Genomic DNA, 19,734 nt, shown 5'->3' on the forward strand with positions numbered 1-19,734 from the left:
TCCTTTGTTTTGTACATTTGGTGTTTAAACCATAATATGTTGCAAATTTCTTTTCTGATCCTACTTCTTGAATGAGGGTATGTCTCTTTCCTTACATTTGGGACACTTTTTGCTATAATTATTTTCAGACTTCTTCACTATTAAATTCCGTTTCCACTCATTGAGGCCCTTCCCTCACTTAGCTGTGTATTCTCTTGGAGTTCATTCCGATTATGCATGCCCGTGCTGTCTTTGAACATATATATCATTACTCTTTGAATTCTTTGGAATTTCTTCTAAACTAGTTCCACTGAGTGTCAATACTCTGGGACTGGTATTTTTGAGAGAAGCCACACTGCCTTTTTCATTTTACTTGTGTTCTTGCCTAGAGACCTGTGGGGCTCTGGCAAATGTCATGGCTGGCAGAGACAGTCTGTATGCAGCAAGAAGGAAATCCAGTTCAACACAACTTAGTTAGCTGGTGTTGGGTCATACTTCTATAGTCTGATACCAGGCAGTTTGTTTTAGATATATTTAAGTATGTTACAATTTGAGAAAAAAAAAATGTTTTCTGGTAACAGTTGTCTCAATTCCATGTATACAATAAAGCTTATGGTGTGATTTTATTGAAATTCTTTTGCAAAGTACATGTGGTGTGGTTGTAGCTGCTTGGGTGGCTGCTGCAGCAGTTAACTGCAGAAGGCGGGGCTTATATACGATTTCTTAGGGGTCAGAGCTTTCCAGGGTAAGGATTAGTGGAGTTTCAAGTCTTGAGCTTGGACGAGTTTAGGGATTGGTGAGATTTTTTTCTGTGTGTGTGTGTGTGGGGGGGGGGCTTGGTTACTCCCCACCTTGGGCTGAGAATGAATGTTAAAGCTGGCAGAAAACAAGGCTTAGGCTGTTAGGGAAGCCTAAAATGCTACCACAAAATGTGCCCAAGGGAGCTGTTATATTGGCAGCATCTGTCAAAACAGCAACACCTCGACTTGCTGCTGTTGTGAGGAGCTGCCCACGGTGGTCATACCTTCTTTCCTGCCTCAGCTTCCCACCTTCCTGAACTACGACTGCAGGAGCTGTCCCACAGGAGCTGTCCACAGTGGCAGCACCTCCTCTCCAGCCTCCCAGAGCAGCTCCACAGAGATGGAGCCTCAGCCAGAGCTACCTGTGGCCAGGAAGGACTTCACACCCTCACCCATGGGCTTCATGTAGGTAAAGTGAATAAAACCCATCAGTCCCTGAGCAGGAAATCCACCAATCCCTGAGCTCCCCAAGCTCAAGAGTTGAAATCCCACCAATCCTCAATCTGGAAATCTCTGCCCACTAAGAAATCCTATATAAGCCCTGCTTTTTGTCCAATTCCTTGAGGTCTGCTCCTGGGAGCAGAAGGCAGCCATCCCTGGATTTGTTCTTCCACACCCTGAACCCTCCAATAAACCTTTCATGAGATTTACTGCCTGGAGTGACTCTCTCATCAGAAGAAGCCAAGAAGCAAAGAAAAGTGAAGGAGTGGGGCTGAGGCTCCTACGCTCAGCGGGGGATCCCCTCTCCTGGGAGCTGCAATACCTCTGTTGTGGAGGCTTCATCTCGGAGCTGTGTGGTTCCTGGGCTCCTGTGTCTCAGGATGCCCTTCCATTGGGACACTGTCCCACCTCAGAGCTGTGTGGTTCCTGAGTCCCCATGTCTCAGGATGCCCTTCTATTGGGATCGTTTCTCTTCAAAGCTGTATGGTTTCTGGGCTTCCAAGTCCCAGGATACCCTTCCATCTGAGCAGAAACACAATTAATAGGGTAAAGCCAGGCTATCAGTTAACACAAATAGCACCGTCTCTCTGGACACTGAGGAACAGAGGCCCTGCAAACCAGGCCAGAATATGTTCACTGGGAGAGGATAAAGTGAAAGGAAATGAAAGGAACAAATGAGAGCAGGAGTGAGGGCAGGTATACAGGGTAAGGAAGAGCGAGAGAGAGCTAGCATCCTAAAATGGCATGGACAGTGAATAGTGTAGATGTGGAGCGAGAGAGAGCTGGATTGAAACGTGGGACATAAAAACAGCCTGGCTTGATTGTTAACTCTCATCTGAATTCTCTTACATTCCTTCCCTAAGTCCTAGAATCCTGTTTACAGCTTGAGCATTCCTCTACAATGGGGATATTTTTAGGATGATCAGATTACCAGTGCTGTCCTAGTTAGTGGGCAGTGTTTCACAGATGGATTGCCAGGTCTTGTCACACACCTCTGCCAATTCCTTCAGGACACTGGATGCAAATGTTGGCCCTGCCTTTGTGTAGCTGTTCCCACTGTCTTGTATTTCCACAAAGAGTCTGTAAGTTCCTATGTATACTTTAGTTCCTACCAGGTTTTCAGTTCAGTGAAGGCTATGCAGATCTGACTCAAATGATTGCCTTTGAGGCAGGGCCTCATGTATCCGAGGTTTGCTTTTACTTGCTACACAGTAACTATGAATTTCAACGATTCTGCTGCTTCCACAATGTGAGTGCTAGGATTAGAGACATGTACTATTATTCCTAGTTTATATGGATGGCGCTAGAAACATTATCCTGGGCTGTATCCATGCTAGGCAAGCATTGCATCAACTGAAGTACATCTCCAGCCACTTCCTGACAAAGTCCTTAGGGTGTTATATTTGAGAAACTTTTAAAAAATTATTTTTATTGTATGTGTATGGGTGTTTCACCTACATGTATGCCTGTGTACGACAAGCATGCAGTATCCTTAGATGCTAGAAGAGGGTGTGTGATCTCTTGAGACTGGAGTTACAGATGGTGTAAGCAGCCATGAGCATGCTAGGAGCTGAGCTGGGTCCTTTGGAAGAGCAGCCAGTGCAACTATCCACAAATGCATTTCTCCACTGCCCCCACCCCCAAATCTCTAAAAAATGTGTGGGAGCATGCATGGATATGGTGTGCATGTGGAGGTCAAAGGAAGGTGCATTTGGGAGTTGGTTCTGTCCTAACTTATCGGTTCCTGAGGTCCAAACTTAGGCTGTATGCCTTGAGGTGGTAAGTGTTTTTAGCCATGGAACCATTTTCTCAGCCTGAGTTCAAACTCCTGTCCTACTGTCTTGGCTATTATATTTGCCCTCATGGGGGGGGGGGTAGGTATCTCTCCTGAGAATCTCTGCTGTTCCAAGAGTCTATTATGATTTTAGGAAACTTTAAGGACATTAACATCTCAGTACTGTCAACCAAAGTAAAGAACATGGACACAGGCTTTCACTCTTCTTTTAAATAACTTATGGAGTTGAAAATTTTATTTTGATTTATTTATTTATCTATTTATTATTTAACAAAACCAGATCTAAATCTGGTACCAGAGTTTGAAACAAGGGACTGAGACATACAAGGCAAATGCTGTACTGCTATTGAATTTCTTTCAAGATAACCTTGTTTTCTTCCACTTCAAACCAGAAAGGCTTAGTCAACCATCCAAACTATGCCAATGCAAGATATAAATAATAGTGAGAGGCAGAGAAGACAGATTTATTCAAGATGGCTTCATTGGTAAGGGGAACAAATCAGTCCAGTGACTTATTAACTCCTGCATAGTTAAATCTACGTGTTCTAGCCCTTCTCCTATGATTTCCTAAACTAGAAGACAGTAAAGGTGCAGGGTTTTGGATTAGAGCCTTCTAAATGGGAACAGACTAAATAAATTCACTTTTCTTTATCATCTTCTGTTTCCTAATTTCCTTGGAATATAAGGAATATACATGGTGAACACTTCTAGCCATGAATTTGCTTCAAGTACCATTTTTTTTAAAGTTTACCTTTAAAAAGTCCTTTCTCCTCATCTTCCTGGATATGCCTATGATCTGTCATAGCATATCTCTGATTTTCACAAGTATACATTAAAACGACATAAACGTGAATAATATGCTTGATTAGAAAAGAATGTAATACCCTGTCTCGAAAAAAAGAAAAGAGTGTAATAAAACATGGAAACATGTTAGCATTCAAAAACCGGTAGTTTTTATTATATATCTCCAACGTAAGACTTTAGTATTCTAAGCCTTTGTATTCTAATTTGTTGCATAAAACCTCTGTGCTGTTAAACCATGTCCAGTTCTGACCTACACATACTAGCATGTTCAAAAATACGACAAGAAAAACCCCAAACCAAAAATCACCTTTTCAGGCAGCAAACGATGCCTCCGGCCTGGCGATTTTGATGGAGAGACTATGGAAACCGCAAGGCAACCTCTTACAAAGGCAAGGGAAGATACACCGCGGGCTTGGAGGCCTCTCAGCTTTCGGATGGCTACGCTATTCCTGTGGAACGGCTCTCTTGAGATACAGGCCTTTATACGGGCCACCAAGCGCGAAGGGGTGTCTTCAAACAGCCTCCACTGCCGGAAGACAGCAGGCACCGGATACCACGGCTCGGGCCAAATGGCCCGCCCACCAGCCTGCCGGAAATTGCGCCTCCAAGGTGGGCGACGGTGCCCGCGGGTGACGCCAGAGCCGTCGCACAGATCGTGACGTAAGGCGTAGACGCGCGCAGGCTGCGCATGCGCCTGTCAATGCCGGGGGTGTCTTCCTGCGAAGAAGCCGGCGCCATGGCGGTTCTCTTGGAGACCACTCTGGGAGACGTGGTCATCGATTTGTACACCGAAGAGCGTCCACGTGGTGAGGCTTGAGGCCTTCGCGACCTGGCGGGGTCGTGAGCCCGCTGCTCAAGTTCCCTTTTCTTCGCTGTTTCTGGCTGGAGCTCTGTTTCATAGTGGGCCTTGGCTCTGTGCGTGTGTGTATGCGTGAGGGACTTTGGCGAGTGGGTCTGGGTAAGGTCGTGTGGCGCGCGCGCGAGTGTGTGTGTTTTTGTGTGTTTGTGTGTATATGTGTGAAGGACTTTGGCGTGTGGGCCTGGGTGAGGCCGTGTGACGTGTGTGTGTGTGTTTGTGTGTGTATGTGTGAAGGACTTTGGCGTGTGGGTCTGGGTGAGGGGCCTGCATAGGCGATACCCATAGCTATCATAGCTATGCTGTGCTTTCTTTACATGTGAAAGGTAAAGAAAGGGTTAAATATGGCTTGACGTGACATCATTTGTCGTGTTGAAAGCAGGTAGTGTGGGTCTGGTTTTCAGGAAGGTGGCCGTTGTATTCCTCCTGGTTACATGACACCTGGTGTCTGCCAGTGTGGCAGAGTTTAGACGTCTGACTGTCCATTGAGGAAGGGCAAAGCAGGCTCCAATTTTAACTTAGAGCCCTAGAAGAAGGATTTGCACATTGCTATACAAAACAGAGACGTGGGAAGAAGCCACGTAAAAAACCTTTTTCAGTGATGAGTGTTCAGCAGTTTTTTTGGAGTTTTTCTGGTAATAGCAAGAAATCTGGCATGGCTGGAACGAATTGGTATGTGGAATGAAATAGCTGCCACTGACTTCCAGTCAGGCCAAATACTGGTAGGCCAGGTCCTTAATAAGTCCTCTGTGCCATGTTGATGGTCACAGACTTTGAAGGCTTCAGGAGCAGGATGTCACACTTGCCTTGGAGAGATACTAGGCAGCTGTGTGGAGAATGTATCCATTGGGAGAATCAGGAAACTAGGAGAGATTAGCTACAATCAGTGTCCTTCTCCCGGGGAATACAGAGATTACCATAGAATGAAAGAAGCTGCAGTACTACACACAGGGAATGGCTCCTGCCATGTACACCTTCTCCAATGCTCAACTCTTTCTCCCCCCCCCCAAAACAAGTACTTCGCTTTCTGTTGCAGCATTCCATATTCTTACTGTTGCCAATGCCAACACTCCTCCACTCCTGTCCTACTGAGAACTTTACTTCCTGACTCCATATATGTTTATGAAGAGCTCAACTAAAGCTTGAGCTCTTCTGTGCAACACTCTGAAGATCAGCTTCAGTTAGTCTGTTTCTTCTGTTTTGTGTGCAATGGTTTTATAAATCACAACAGCACTCATTTTATTAGAACATGTACTTACTGTCCTAGAACAATGTGCATGATTGTCTCCTCCCAGTGATGTGCTGCAAGGAGAGCAGGAACTGTACCTTAATATCTCCATTATCTTAAGAACCTGGTACAAGCTGGGCAGTGGTAGCACATGCCTTTAATCCGGATACCCAGGAGGCAGAAGTAGGTGGATCTCTGAGTTCAAGGCCATCCTAGTCTACAGGGTGAGTTCAGCCAGGGCTACAAAGAGAGACTCTGTCTTGAAGAAAAAGAAAAAGAAAAAAGTCTCGTACAGCATCTGCCCTGGTTGTCTTGGAATTCACTCTGTAGGCTAGGCCAGGCTGGCCACAAATTCATGAAGGTCTGCATAGAAAAACCCGGTCTGGAGAAACCAAATGGGTGTGTGTAATAGTTATGTATATATAACTACTTAAATAATATTGACAGTATTATTAGAAATGCCTAGTGTCATTATTTCATGTTTAGTTGTGAGGACCTTTGTTGTATTGGTTTTTTTCTGTTTTTGAGACTGTTTTATTGTATATCCCACACTAGTTTTAAATTCATGGTTCTGATTCTTCTCAGGCATATGACATCATATCTGGTTATGACCCTAGTTCCATAAATAGAAATTTACCGAGGTCAAGGAGCCTCATGTATTTTACTTTCTATGTGGTTTCTTAGTGCTGTAAGAGCTTGTTAGCATGTATCTAGCATGAATTCTTCAAGGGCATGAGCTATAATTTAGTGATGTTTGTGATGCCAGTGCCAAACATCTAGAAGGCTGTATTAGTTATTCTTCTGTTGGTGTGACAAAACAGTGTGACCAGAAAGTGAGTTATGGAAACATTTATTTTGGATTGTGGTTCCAGAGGTACAGTTCATAATGTTGGGGCAGACACGACAGCTTTAGGCTGGATTAGGCAGCTGTGAGATCACATCTTTAGCACAGCACACCAAGCAGGGAGCATGAACCAGAAGTAGGGTGAGCTTGTCCCTAGTGATACATTTCCTTGGCAAGGCTCCCATCCTAAAATTTCCAGCTCACAGAACTTTTTGTTTTTCTTTTAATAAAAATGCAGTTAGATTAAATTGTACTAATTATACTATTACTAATTTACCTAAAACTGAGTTTTTGCTTTCCTGTAATTTAGTTTCAACTTTCTTTCAGCTTGCTTGAATTTTTTGAAGCTGTGCAAAATAAAATATTACAACTATTGCCTCATACACAATGTACAGGTGAGTTGGTAGGTATTAATCATGCTCTTAGTTATTGGAGACATGTAGCAAACTGCGAATTAACAAGGAATTTTGTATATTTTTATGTATTCTAGAGGGACTTTATCATACAAACAGGAGATCCCACAGGGACTGGCCGTGGGGGAGAGTCTGTATTTGGGTAAGCTCCTATGCATGCATTTCAGTTAGGGCTTCTATTGCTATAATGAAACACTGTGATCAAAAGAAACTGGAAGGGGGAGGGCTTATTCCTTGCAGGTGACATTTACTAAAGGAAGTCAGGACAGGAACTTAAGACAGAACTGAAGCAGAAGCCATGAAGTAACACTTCTTCCTGACTTGCTCCTCGTGGCTTGCTCAGTATACTTTCTTATACAACACGGAACTACTTGCCAGAGTGGCACTGACCCTGTGTGGACTGAGCCCTCTTACATCAATCATTAATCAAGAAAATGTTCTGTATACTTGCCTACAGGCAATCTGATGGAGCCATTTTCTTTTTTTTGTTTTTGTTTTTTTGAGACAGGGTTTCTCTGTATAGCCCTGGCTGTCCTGGAACTCACTCTGTAGACCAGGCTGGCCTTAAACTCAGAAATCCGCCTGCCTCTGCCTCCCAAGTGCTGAGATTAAAGGCATGTGCCACCACTGCCCAGCGGAGCCATTTTCTAATTGAGGGTCCTCTTCCCAGATAACTAACTCTAACATCTGTCAAGTTGATAAAAGAACAAGCAGGCAGGACTGTGTGTATATATGTGCATGTATGTGTCCGTGTGTGCGTGCGTGTCTGTGTGTATGTGTATGTGTTTGTGTGTGTGTGTGTGTGTGTGTGTGTGTGTGTGTGTGTATTTAGAGGCAAGATCTCATGTAACCCAAGTTGATCTTAAACTCAGTCCCTACCAAGCTGAGAATGGGCTTAAACTGATCCTCCTACCTCCATTTTCCTCGTACTGAGATTAGAGGCATGCACCATTACACCTGTTTTACAGTGTAAAACCCACAGTTTCTGTATAGTAAACATACATTGAACCAACTGAGCTATATACCCCTACCCTCTATTTTTATCTATTCTTGTATTGATTGCTTTTGAGACACAGGGTATTAGTCTGTAGCCCAGATTAATCTGGAATTCACCATCAAGCTTGTGCTTGGCTCTGACTCAGATTTTTGTTTTGTTTTGTTTTGTTTTTTTGAGAGAGAGGATGTCTCTATTCCTGGCTAGCCTGGAATTCATTCTGTAGACCAGGCTGATTTTGAACTCACTGATCTGCCTTCCTTTGCTTCCCAAGTGCTGGGAATAACCACCACCTGGCCAGACTCAAGATTCTTATGCCTTAGCCTCCTAAGAGTTAGATTATAGATGGGCATCATCACACCCATCTCAGTCATTATTGATTTGGTTTCATGAGCCAGATTCTCACTCTAGTCCAGGCTGTCCTGTAATTCACTGTATTGCCCATGCTGTTTTCACACTTGTTACAATCTTCCAGGCAGTGGTGGTTCAGTTATCACATTAAAATATGACTCAAACTCTACAGGGGCTCCCTAAGTTCCCAGAATATCTATAAGGAAAAAGAAGGGATATTTGGATCAGTCGGGTATTTATAAAGACACATTCGCAGTACCTCTGTGTTTCATTTTGAGAATATTGAAATTTTATAACTTTATTGTATACTTTCAGACAACTGTATGGTGATCAAGCAAGCTTTTTTGAGGCAGAAAAGGTGCCAAGGATAAAGCACAAGAAGAAAGGCACTGTGTCCATGGTGAACAATGGCAGTGATCAGCATGGATCTCAGGTTAGGACGTGGATGGAGATGAGCTTTGCTTAGGCATGAAGAACTGGAGGGAGCCTATGAAGTTACCTTTTCAAGTTATTCAGTAATGAGAAAATATATTTAAGACATTTTTTAGGGGAAATGTCAAATTATTTCTTTTCCACATTAAAAGTGCTGGGGTTGGGTTGGGGCAGGTGGCTCAGTGGTTAAAAGCACTAACTCCTTTTCCAGAGTTTCTAGCTTAATTCCCAGCACCCACATGATGGCTCACAATGCTTTGGGACTCCAATTCCAGGACATCTAATTGCCTCTTTTGGCTTCTGTGAGCACTGTATACATGTGGTGTGCCACCACACCCGTCTTGTTGAAGTATTTTAAGCTATCAGGGGAACAACTTTGTACCTGTTGACATAAACATAATCCGTTTTTTATTTAGTTTTAAAAATAAGTATACAAGAATTGATAAAGTAAATTTAGAGTCTTGGTTTTGTGGTTTTTATAGTTCTAAGTGATTTCAGAGTTATATATGTTTTCAAATATTTATTATGTGCCTTTTGGTCTAGTTTCTTATTACTACAGGAGAAAATTTAGATTACCTTGATGGTGTTCATACAGTGTTTGGCGAAGTGACAGAAGGCATGGACATAGTTAAGAAAATCAATGAGACCTTTGTGGACAAGGATTTTGTGCCATATCAAGATATCAGGTGAGATTAGCTTTACTCTCTTAATATACTTGAATGTTTTAACACTTGGTATTGAACATGTACTGACATGACATGAGCGAGATTTCTACACATAGACTAATGTCTCAGTTTCTTTCCTTTCCTTTCCTTTTCTTTTCTTTTCTTTTTGGTTTTTCGAGACGGTTTCTCTGTGTAGCCCTGGCTGTCCTAGAACTCACTCTGTAGACCAGGCTGGCCTTGAACTCAGAAATCTGCATGCCTCTGCCTCCCAAGTGCTGGAATTAAAGGCATGCCCCACCACTACTCGGCAGTTTCTTTTATTTTCAGTGAATTAGTCTGGCATAAGTAACTTAAGGAGGAAAGGGTTTGCTTCAGCTCACAGCTCCAGGCTGTAGTAGGGTAGTTAAAATGACAATTGAGTCAGCGAGTTACATTGCATCCACAGGGATGGAACAGAGCCGAGGAGTGCTTGGGTACAGCTCCCTCCTCCTCATTCAGTCCAGGGTCCAGCCCACCAAATGGTGCTTCCCATGGTCAGGGTACATCAGCTCTGTTCAGCAGTTCCTTCACAGGCATTCTACAGGTCACTTTAATCTAGACTCCCTTTCCAGGAGTTTCCAGATTCTGCCACATTGACAATTAAAATTAACCATCACAACTAGTTAATAATTCAAAATGTGAATTAATATGAGATCATTAGAATCCTTGTGAAAAGGAGCTTTTATATTTTTCTTTTGTACTAATTGATTAGAATTACTCTTGCATCAGTTTATTTTTTTAAAGGCAGATTATTTAAAAAAATAGGGTACAAGTAGCAAGGTTTAGGCATTTACTTTTTCTTTCTCTGTTTAGTTTTTCATGTGTGTGTTTGGAGACAGGGTCTCACTCTGTAGCCCAGCTTTACTGGAACTCACTCTCTAGCTCAGGCTGACCTCAGACTTGGGATTCTCTTCCTTCAACCTCCTGAGTGCTGGGGATTACAGGTGCCAGCCATCATGCCAGGCTTACTTTACATCATAAAGTCATGCAGAGCACCAAGGTCAGAGGGAATACAGTGCTGTTCATTATAAAAGTATACTATAGGTCAGTAATTCCCAAGCCCTGTGGAGGAGTCTTTGGGCAGTAGAAATACTTATATGCTAAAGTCTATGAAAAAAGTATGGATTCTGAAATAAACGTAACATTTGACTTGGATTTGTTTTGTAAGGATAAATCATACAGTGATTTTAGATGATCCCTTTGATGACCCTCCTGATTTACTAATTCCTGATCGATCACCAGAACCTACAAAGGAACAATTAGATGTAAGTAGCACCTTGGTGGCATTGTTCATTTCTTTTCTTTTGAGAGAGAGTCTGTGTAACTCTGGCTGGCTTAGAATTTTGCTGTGGAGACCAGCCTGGCCTCAGATTCGTAGAGATCTGCCTGCTTCTTCTCATGCTAGGATTAAAGAGTTCACCACCCCCCTAGCTAGTAGCACCTTCTTGTACAGGTATATTAAGACATTTCTTTCTATTGCTTATCTTGTTTGATCTATTACACACAGAGCAAGTTTAGAATTTCTTTCTCACCCATAGAGGTGGTTATTTTTGTAGCTGATTCATTATTTCCTTAATTTCGCTCTTTAGTTCCTATTGCACCAGGAGTCTCAGTTCTGAAACTTTATATAAGCAGTGCTTTGGAGGTTTCTCTTTCTCCTAATCCTAGGAGAATAGCCTTAGGGTCAAACTGAATGACTGTCTTGTAAAACACTTTTTCAGTGGGGATATTCTGGAGCCAGGTTAGACCTAACCATTTCTGTGGACTACAGAGAACATTCTCTCAGGCATTTAAAGTATACATTTACTAGGCTTTCTCAAAGCTATTTACTAGGCTTTCTCAAAGCTGAATTTTTGATAGTTTGGAATTTAATTCTAAAATTATCTTTTCTACTGAACACTTAGTTGGATAATAGTAATTATATAAATATTTCTTTTGATTTTTATAATCACTCCAAATCTAAGTCTGGCAAGTAGAATTAATTTAAATGAATGCCCAGGTGTTTATAAATTTCTATTCTATTATGTCTGATAGGCTAAGAGTAAAATATGATGTCTTCCATGATTCTCAGAGTTCTAACTTCCATATTACAGAGTGGTCGAATAGGAGCAGATGAAGAAATTGATGACTTCAAAGGAAGATCAGCTGAAGAAGTAGAAGAAATAAAGGCAGAAAAAGAGGCTAAAACTCAAGCTATTCTCTTAGAGATGGTGAGATAATTGTTATGTAACTTACATAACACATATTTGGGAGTTTATCTGCTTTTGTGAAAATAAACTAGTAAAAAATTTTTTCTGGATTACTTTTTTTGGGGGGGCGCGGGGGTGTTTGAGACAGGGTTTCTCTGTATAGCCCTGTCTGTCCTAGAACTCACCCTATAGACCAAGATGGCCTTAGACTTGGAGATCCACCTGCCTTTGCCCCCTGAGTGCTGGGATCAGAGGTGTGTGCCACTACTGCCTGTCTTGGATTACGTTTTGTAGGACACAATAATATGAAAATAAATAGATTGGTTCTGTTTTTCTATAAATTACTGAGTGCTGTTTTAAAAAAGAGAAAGATTAAGGTGAGGAGGTGAGTAAAGACACTTGCTGATATGCCTGGTGACCTGAGTTGGATCACCAGAACCCACATGGTAAAAGGACAGAGCCCATTCTTGTCACTGTCCTCTGACACCATAGCATGCACATGCCCACATTCACAGACACACAGACACAGATACAGTTTCATCCTGAACGTATAGTTCATTGTATAAATTTAGATGGTTTAGGAATTATTAGTGTTGTGGCTTGGATAAAAATATTTGGAATAGAAACTAAAGGAATTGATTTGTATGCTTGATTATTTGTAACTTTAGGTGGGAGACTTACCTGATGCAGATATTAAGCCTCCAGAAAATGTGCTGTTTGTGTGTAAATTGAATCCAGTGACCACAGATGAGGACTTGGAGATAATATTCTCAAGATTTGGGCCAATAAGAAGGTAATCCCAGGACTAGTAAAAGAGAAATTTGGAAGTATCAACCAATTAATTGATTGGTGTGGGTGTTTGTTTTATGTTTTGTCTTTTTGGAACAGGGTCTTATTATGTAGTTTTGACTGGCCAGCAACTTGCCACATAGTGGGCTTGAACTCAAGATCTGCCTACCTCTGCTTCCTGAGTGTTAAGACTTAAAGCCACATGCCACCACATTCAGCAGAGGTTTTTTTAGTTACACATTTATGGTGAGTTTGTCAATTGTGAGTGAATTTTTAAGTTTACTTTGTTTTATTGTATTTTATTTTTTTGTAGGGCTGGGGATCAAACCTTCGTCCTCATGCATGTCAAGCAAGTTCTCTACCTCTGAGACATAGTCCCATCTCCTTTGGTGAATTCATACTGCTGATTTTACAAGTAAATGTTCCCACAGTTGGAAAGAGAAGTGTGCTTTCACACATTAATTTAATTTAGTATTTGAGTGATTCTTCAATTCCTAGCACAAAATTTCACAATAGAACATATGAGTTGAGCTGTTTAAGACTACTACTATAATAATCTCAACCTTATTTAATATTTAAAATACTTACTCGTTTAATTCAGCTCCTAAAACTATCAGCAGTCTTTCAAAATGAAGTTATCCAAATTTATTATTTATTGTTTAAAATTTTTATCATGTAGCCAAGGATGACTTTAAACCTTCTGATCCTCTGCCTCCACCTCCTGAGTGCTAGGATTATAGGTGGGCACCACACTCAGTCTCTGTGCTTCTGTGCTTTGAGCCATGGGCTTCTTGCATACTTGGCAAACACTTCCTCATTTAAGCTGTGTGTGTGTGTGTGTGTGTGTGTGTGTGTGTGTGTGTGTGTGTGTGTGTGTGTGTATGTGTGTATACTAGTCTTTTAAGATATGGCAGCGTAAGTTTCTGAAATATGAGTCAGCTCTAAAACTATCAGCAGTCTGTCAGAATGAAATTATCCAAATTTATTATTTATTGTTTAAACTTATCATGTAGCCATGTCTCAGAAATAAAAAATTGTGGTTTGTTGTTGTGGGTTGTATTTTTATTTTGCATATAGAAGACAAGCTTGGTTGTCTTCTTCAAGGGTCATCTACCTTTTTTTTGAGGTAGTATTTCTTGCTGGCTAGAGCTCTCAAGTAGGCTATACTGGTTGGTCACACTTGAGTCCAAGGGACCCACCTGTCTCTACTTCTTTAGTGCTGTGATTACAAGCTCACATCATTTCATACTTGGGTCTCCTTCAGAGCAAGCATTTTATAAACTACCAGACTACCCCAATTAAAATTTTGTTTGTTTGTTTCGAAACAGGGTTTCTCTGTATAGCCCAGGCTGGCCTGGAACTCACTCTGTAGATCAGGCTGGCCTTGAACTCAGAAATCCGCCTGCCTCTGCCTCCCAAGTGCTGGGATTAAAGGCGTGTGCCACCACCACCCTGTAAAATTTGTTTTTCTTGAGCTGGAGAGATGCCTAGCGTTTAAGAGCACTGACTGCTCTTCCAGAGGACCTGGGTTCAACTCCTAGAACCCACATACTGACTCACAACTCCCTGTAACTACACCCTTGCATAGATAGACATGCAGGCAAAACACCAATGGACATAAAATAAAAATAAATTAATTTAAAATAATTTTTTTCTTGGCTTGGAAAGATGGCTCATTGGTTAAGAATACTAAATGCTCTTCTTCCAGAAGTCCTGAGTTCAATTCCCCAGCAACCACATGGTGGTTCACAACCATCTGTATTGAAACCGATGCTCTCTTCTGGTCTGTCTAAAAAGAGTGACAGTGTACTCATACACATAAATTAAATAAATAAATCTTTAAAAAATTTTTCTTTTGATTAATTTTTCCTGTATTATTTTTTTATCATCGAGTATTTTATTTTAAATATTTATTACTGTTTTTAAAAGTACTTGTGTGTGTGTCTGTGTCTTGTGTGAGTATATGCCACATGTGTACAGATGTCCTTGGAGGGTAGAAGAGGGCACCAGGTCCCTGAACTAGAGTTATAGATAGTTGTGAGTTGCCCACTGGGTTGCTGGGAATAGAACTTGGGTCCCTTGGCAGAGCAACAAGTGCTCTTAACCAGAGTCATCTCTCTGGCCATCACCATCATTTATCATCATCATCACTGTCATCATCATTATAAAAATAATCTTGTTACTAGCTTTTTAGAAAATATATACATTTACTTATTGGGTACATATGGAGATCAGAGGACAGCTTGTAGTAGATGGTTCTCTCTTTCTTCCATGTAGGTGCTGGAGAGTTATCTCAGCTCATCAGTGTCAGGAGCAGAGCCTTTCCTTTCTGAACCATCTCATGGGTCCCTTCCCCATATTATTATTGCAAAAACATACAGAACCAGTAAGGAGACTTTTCTAACTGGTTAACACGTGCTTGCTGTGTTTAGCATGTCCTTTCATTTAATGTTTTTTTTTTTTTTAAAGATTTATTTATTATATGTAAGTACACTGTAGCTGCCTTCAGACACACCAGAAGAGGGCATCAGATCTCATTACGGATGGTTGTGAGCCACCATGTGGTTGCTGGGATTTGAACTCATGACCTTTGGAAGAGCAGTTGGCGCTCTTAACTGCTGAGCCATCTCTCCAGCCCTCATTTAATGTTTTTAAAATCATATCATACGATACATGGAGAGAGACAGGCCAGCTGCTCTCATCTCCACATCTTGGTTATTATTCGGTAAATTAGTTCTGTATGGTAACTGTACCTACAGTATTAAATTTGAGCCTTTATTTACTTCAGAATCCAAAGCATAAGCCCAAACCATGGTGACTTGTGCTTTTAATCAGAGTACGTGGGAGGCGGCAGCAGGGAGATCTCTGTGGTCAAGGCCAGCCTGGTTTACATAATGAGTTCAGACCAGCCAGGGCTACATAGTAGATCCTTGTGACCAGCCAGGAATACCCAGAAGTCCTTATCTCAGAAATCTAAAAATAAGTGTAAAAATAAATAAAATAATTTAAAAATGAAAATAAGTTAGCAGTTTATTTTTGTTCAAAGGAAGTCTCCCCACTCTCACCCCCAGCCTAGTTTGTGTATTTGGAATAGAATTGAAATAATTAGCTTACTGGATTGATAAGCTATGTGTGTATGTGTTTAAATAGAATTGGACTGAAAACTTTGGAGCCATATAGTTCTATGTGTTTAGTATTATTTTATTCTGGTGTGGAGAATTAGAGCAAACGGTTTCTTTGCTTCCTTTCTTTTTTTAAATGACTTTAAAAACATTTTTTGTTTTCAGTTGTGAAGTTATCCGGGATTGGAAAACAGGAGAGTCCCTCTGTTATGCCTTTATTGAATTTGAAAAGGTATGTCGTAATGTAAATCTACCAGATCTGGTTTTTCTTACTTACTTTTTGCCTTGGCTAATTTCATACTAGTTATCATCCTGCTTGCATGTGTCTGGGATTATGGGTGTGTACCCCTGCACCAGCCTGCCTGTCTCCAAGGAGTCTGCAAGATGAAAAGTTGTAGTGCTTTCTTCAGCTTCTAAGGCTGTGCTTTTTATCAGGCTTCCAAGAACATTAACTACTTTAACTTTACATTAGAAATAAATTCAACAGCAACTGATGCTAATGCTTGTTTACTGTAAGTTCAGCTGCAAGCTTCCTGAACATAATTGTGTTAGAAAATGTTCTTCACATACTGTTAGTTATACAGCTGAGTACCAGAGAGAGTAATGGTGGAACGCTAAGATGTAGGCTCAAGCTGGGCAGTGGTGGTGCACGCCTTTAATCCCAGCACTTCAGAGGCAGAGACAGGTGGATCTATAGAGACCAGCCTGGTCTACAGAGTGAGTTCCAGGACAGCCAGTGCTACACAGAGAAACCCTGTCTGGAAAAAACAAACAAAAAGATGTAGGCTCAATTACTGGCCAGCTGCTGCAGTGCTCACTTACTCAACTCCTCTTCCCAAGGCTTTCCCTCCTTACTGTGCACTGAGAGCTGCATCAGGTAGGTGCTGCTACATCTGCCTTAGTGATGATAGCTTGTTTGGCCAAGTGCTTGCATCAAGTCAGACATTACCTCATTTTTTTTGTGTGTAGTATGTACAACTCTTAGTCCTCTGTTATGCACTGAGCCCCTGAAGGTCAATAGTAGACTTTGACCTTAATTAGCAGAGTTTCTCACAGTGCACAGACATGCATTCAGGGCAACACTCATACATATAAAAAAATAAAATCTCAAAATCTAAGTTTAATAATAATGTTATTAATATGTGGGAGGTACACACATATGACAGCCCACATTTGAAGGTCAGAGGACAACTTTTGGGAGTTGATTCTTCCATCTTATTCTAAAGCAAGATTTCTGGTGTTTCTGTTAAGGCTGTGCTGCAGAAGAGCTAGCTGACCCTAGGCTTCCAAGAGTCTCCTGTTTCTACCTCCCATCTTATTGCTGTGGGAGTGCTGCGACTATGGATGAGCCAGTATATCTGCCTTTCTCTGTTGGTTTGAGGGATGAAACCCAGGCTGTTAGATGTGTGTGGCAAGCACAGCAACTTGCTGAACCATTTCACTGGCCCAAATGTACTCCATCCTGAAACGAAGTACCCATGCCAGATTTCCTGCTCCCTCACTCTGCCTTTGTGCCATCAAGTTTATTAGTTACTCGCCTGCTTTCCTTCTGAGTCTCCTGCCTTTTACTGACTTTTAGGAACTCTTTATATGTTACAAATGTAAGCTCTTTTTAAAAATAGATATCATATGGATCTATTTTCTGTTCTGTGGATTACCCATTTGATAAACATAAAAGTAATTTTAATTTAGTTTCATTTGTCAACATTTCCTCAAGATGGCCTCTAAAATAATCTGCTTACTCTAAAGACATGAGAATATTCTCTATATTCTTTTTTAAGCTTTATTTATTTTAATTTTATCTATATGAGTGTATTGTCTACATATATGCATGTGTACCATGTATGGTGCCTTTGTAGACCATAAGAGAGCTCTGCACTCACTTAAATTGGAGTTCAGGATGGTTATGGGCTAATGGGTGCTAGAAACCAAACATGGGTCTAAAAAGCCAAAAAAAGCAAAATGCAAGAACCTACTGGGCCACCTGTCTCTGCTGCTCCTCTGTACTATTTTCGTTTTGTTTTGTTTTTTGTTTGTTTTTTTATTTTTGTTGTTTGTTTTTTGTTTTTCAAGACAGGGTTTCTCTGTATAGCCCTGGCTGTCCTGGAACTCATGCGCAACTACTGCCTGGCACTATTCAGGTTTTTTTTTTAAAAAAGATTTATTTATTATCATACACAAGTACACTGTAGCTGTCTTCAGACACACCAGAAGAGGGCATCAGATCTCATTATGGGTGGTTGTGAGTCACCATGTTGTTGCTGAGATTTGAACTCAGGACCTTTGGAAGAGCAGTCGGTGCTCTTACCCGCTGAACCATGTCACCAGCCCTTCCTCTGTACTATTTTCATAAACTATTTTATTAGATTGTTTCCATTGGGGTCTGTGTTTTGTCTGTGCCCGATGTGGACTGCATTGCATTTCATTTGTCTGACTTTGGATACTCATGTGACCCAGCCCTACTGAAAATAAAGTTCTTCCTGTTCCCAGAGCTCTATGGGACCATCTTTGTTATAAATCAGGCATTCGTATGTACTTAAAGTCTAGTTCTAGGTGCTGGTACCATGCTCATGTTAGACATCTGGGAGAGTGAGTCCTCTAACTTTTTTCATTTTTGTTTTGTTTTGTTGTTTTGAGATAGTGAAAATTATAAATAGATGGAGCCTCAAAAGGTTATTACCAGGGTTAATTGAGATAGTAGATGCAATACATTTAATATCTGGTTTATAAGAAGTATTTGAGAGCCAGGCAGTAGTAGCGCATGCCTTTAAACCAGCACTTGGGAGGCAGAGGCAGGTGGATATCTGAGTTTGAGGCCAGCCTGGTCTACAGAGTGAGTTCCAAGACAGCCAGGGCTTCACAGAGAAACCCTCTGTCGAAATCCTCCCCCCCCCCAAAAAAAAAAGTATTTGAATATTAGTTTTAGTAGTAACAGCCTTTTTGTATTCATAGTATTTGATCTAGCTGCAGAAATCTCTCCTGAAAACATTCATGCTTGAGTTTTTGTAATCGCTAATAGGAAGAAGACTGTGAGAAAGCATTCTTCAAAATGGATAATGTGCTTATAGATGACAGGAGGATACATGTGGATTTCAGCCAGTCTGTTGCGAAGGTTAAATGGAAAGGAAAAGGTATGTTGACTTATCTCCTTATACCTATGTTCTGCTTTTGGGGGAGGTGTACGGGTGCATGCACATGTGTGAGCATACATGTGCTTTAATTATGTGCTGTTAATTAATAAAAATGTTAATAGAATTCAGGTCATTTAGGATTTTATAAAGCTGCTATTTAGAATGTGTGTGTGTATGTATTGGGTGAAAATACCTTTTTTAAAATTTGCGTATATTGTAAGTTACTTAAATTACCTATTGAAGACATGTACTGAGGAAATAATTATGACAATTTGGTGATTTGGTTCTTTTAGATACAAACTTTTAAAAAGTTTACTGTTTCTGCTGTAATGTGAAATTCTCTTCCATTCCTTTTGTACTCAGTTTCTCTTCCCGGAAGTAACCAGTTGCCTCTTCTTTCTACAGCCATTGTTTGTATACATGCATGTTTTTTAGAAAAGAAGAGTTCACAGAATGCAGATTATATACTCAGTGTTTTGAAGTCCCCATTGATAATGTGTCTTCGGAGATCATTTCATATGCGTATTTTGCTAGTATATGGGCTCTTCTCAGTGGCTGCTTAGTTTTCCATTGAGTGTATATCATCATTTATTGCCTAAGCTCTCTGTGGGCTAACTCTGTATGTGTGATATTTCTTGCAGTTGCTGTATACCTTCATGTAAATCCTTGATAGAAGCATGCTAAACTTAAGTTTGGATCTGTTATATGCTAGAACATGAGTTTATTTTTTAAATTATTTTATTGTTATATTTTTTTAGTTTAAACTTTGAAAAAAATTTGAGACAATTTTCTTTTTTTAATAAAAAATTGTATTTACTTAGAAGCATTCAGAATGTCAACAAAACAGTGGCTTTTTTTTTTT

General features: G+C 40.7%; 1 protein-coding gene across 1 annotated transcript in view; it reads left to right on the top strand.

Annotated features, from left to right (window-relative positions):
* Positions 1 to 4,486: 4,486 nt before the first annotated feature.
* Ppil4 (peptidylprolyl isomerase like 4) overlaps positions 4,487 to 19,734 on the top strand; it is a 30,538-nt gene continuing 15,290 nt past the window's right edge. The window contains exons 1-10 of the mRNA XM_031380348.1: positions 4,487 to 4,625; positions 7,075 to 7,142; positions 7,238 to 7,302; positions 8,821 to 8,938; positions 9,481 to 9,623; positions 10,810 to 10,906; positions 11,735 to 11,851; positions 12,499 to 12,623; positions 15,907 to 15,973; positions 18,761 to 18,872. Coding sequence (XP_031236208.1) covers positions 4,508 to 4,625; positions 7,075 to 7,142; positions 7,238 to 7,302; positions 8,821 to 8,938; positions 9,481 to 9,623; positions 10,810 to 10,906; positions 11,735 to 11,851; positions 12,499 to 12,623; positions 15,907 to 15,973; positions 18,761 to 18,872 — 1,030 coding nt within the window. The 5' untranslated portion in view covers positions 4,487 to 4,507. The remainder of the gene's footprint in view (positions 4,626 to 7,074; positions 7,143 to 7,237; positions 7,303 to 8,820; positions 8,939 to 9,480; positions 9,624 to 10,809; positions 10,907 to 11,734; positions 11,852 to 12,498; positions 12,624 to 15,906; positions 15,974 to 18,760; positions 18,873 to 19,734) is intronic.

Source organism: Mastomys coucha, unplaced genomic scaffold (assembly GCF_008632895.1).
Source record: "Mastomys coucha isolate ucsf_1 unplaced genomic scaffold, UCSF_Mcou_1 pScaffold2, whole genome shotgun sequence".
In the NCBI taxonomy this organism is placed as follows: Eukaryota; Metazoa; Chordata; class Mammalia; order Rodentia; family Muridae; genus Mastomys; species Mastomys coucha.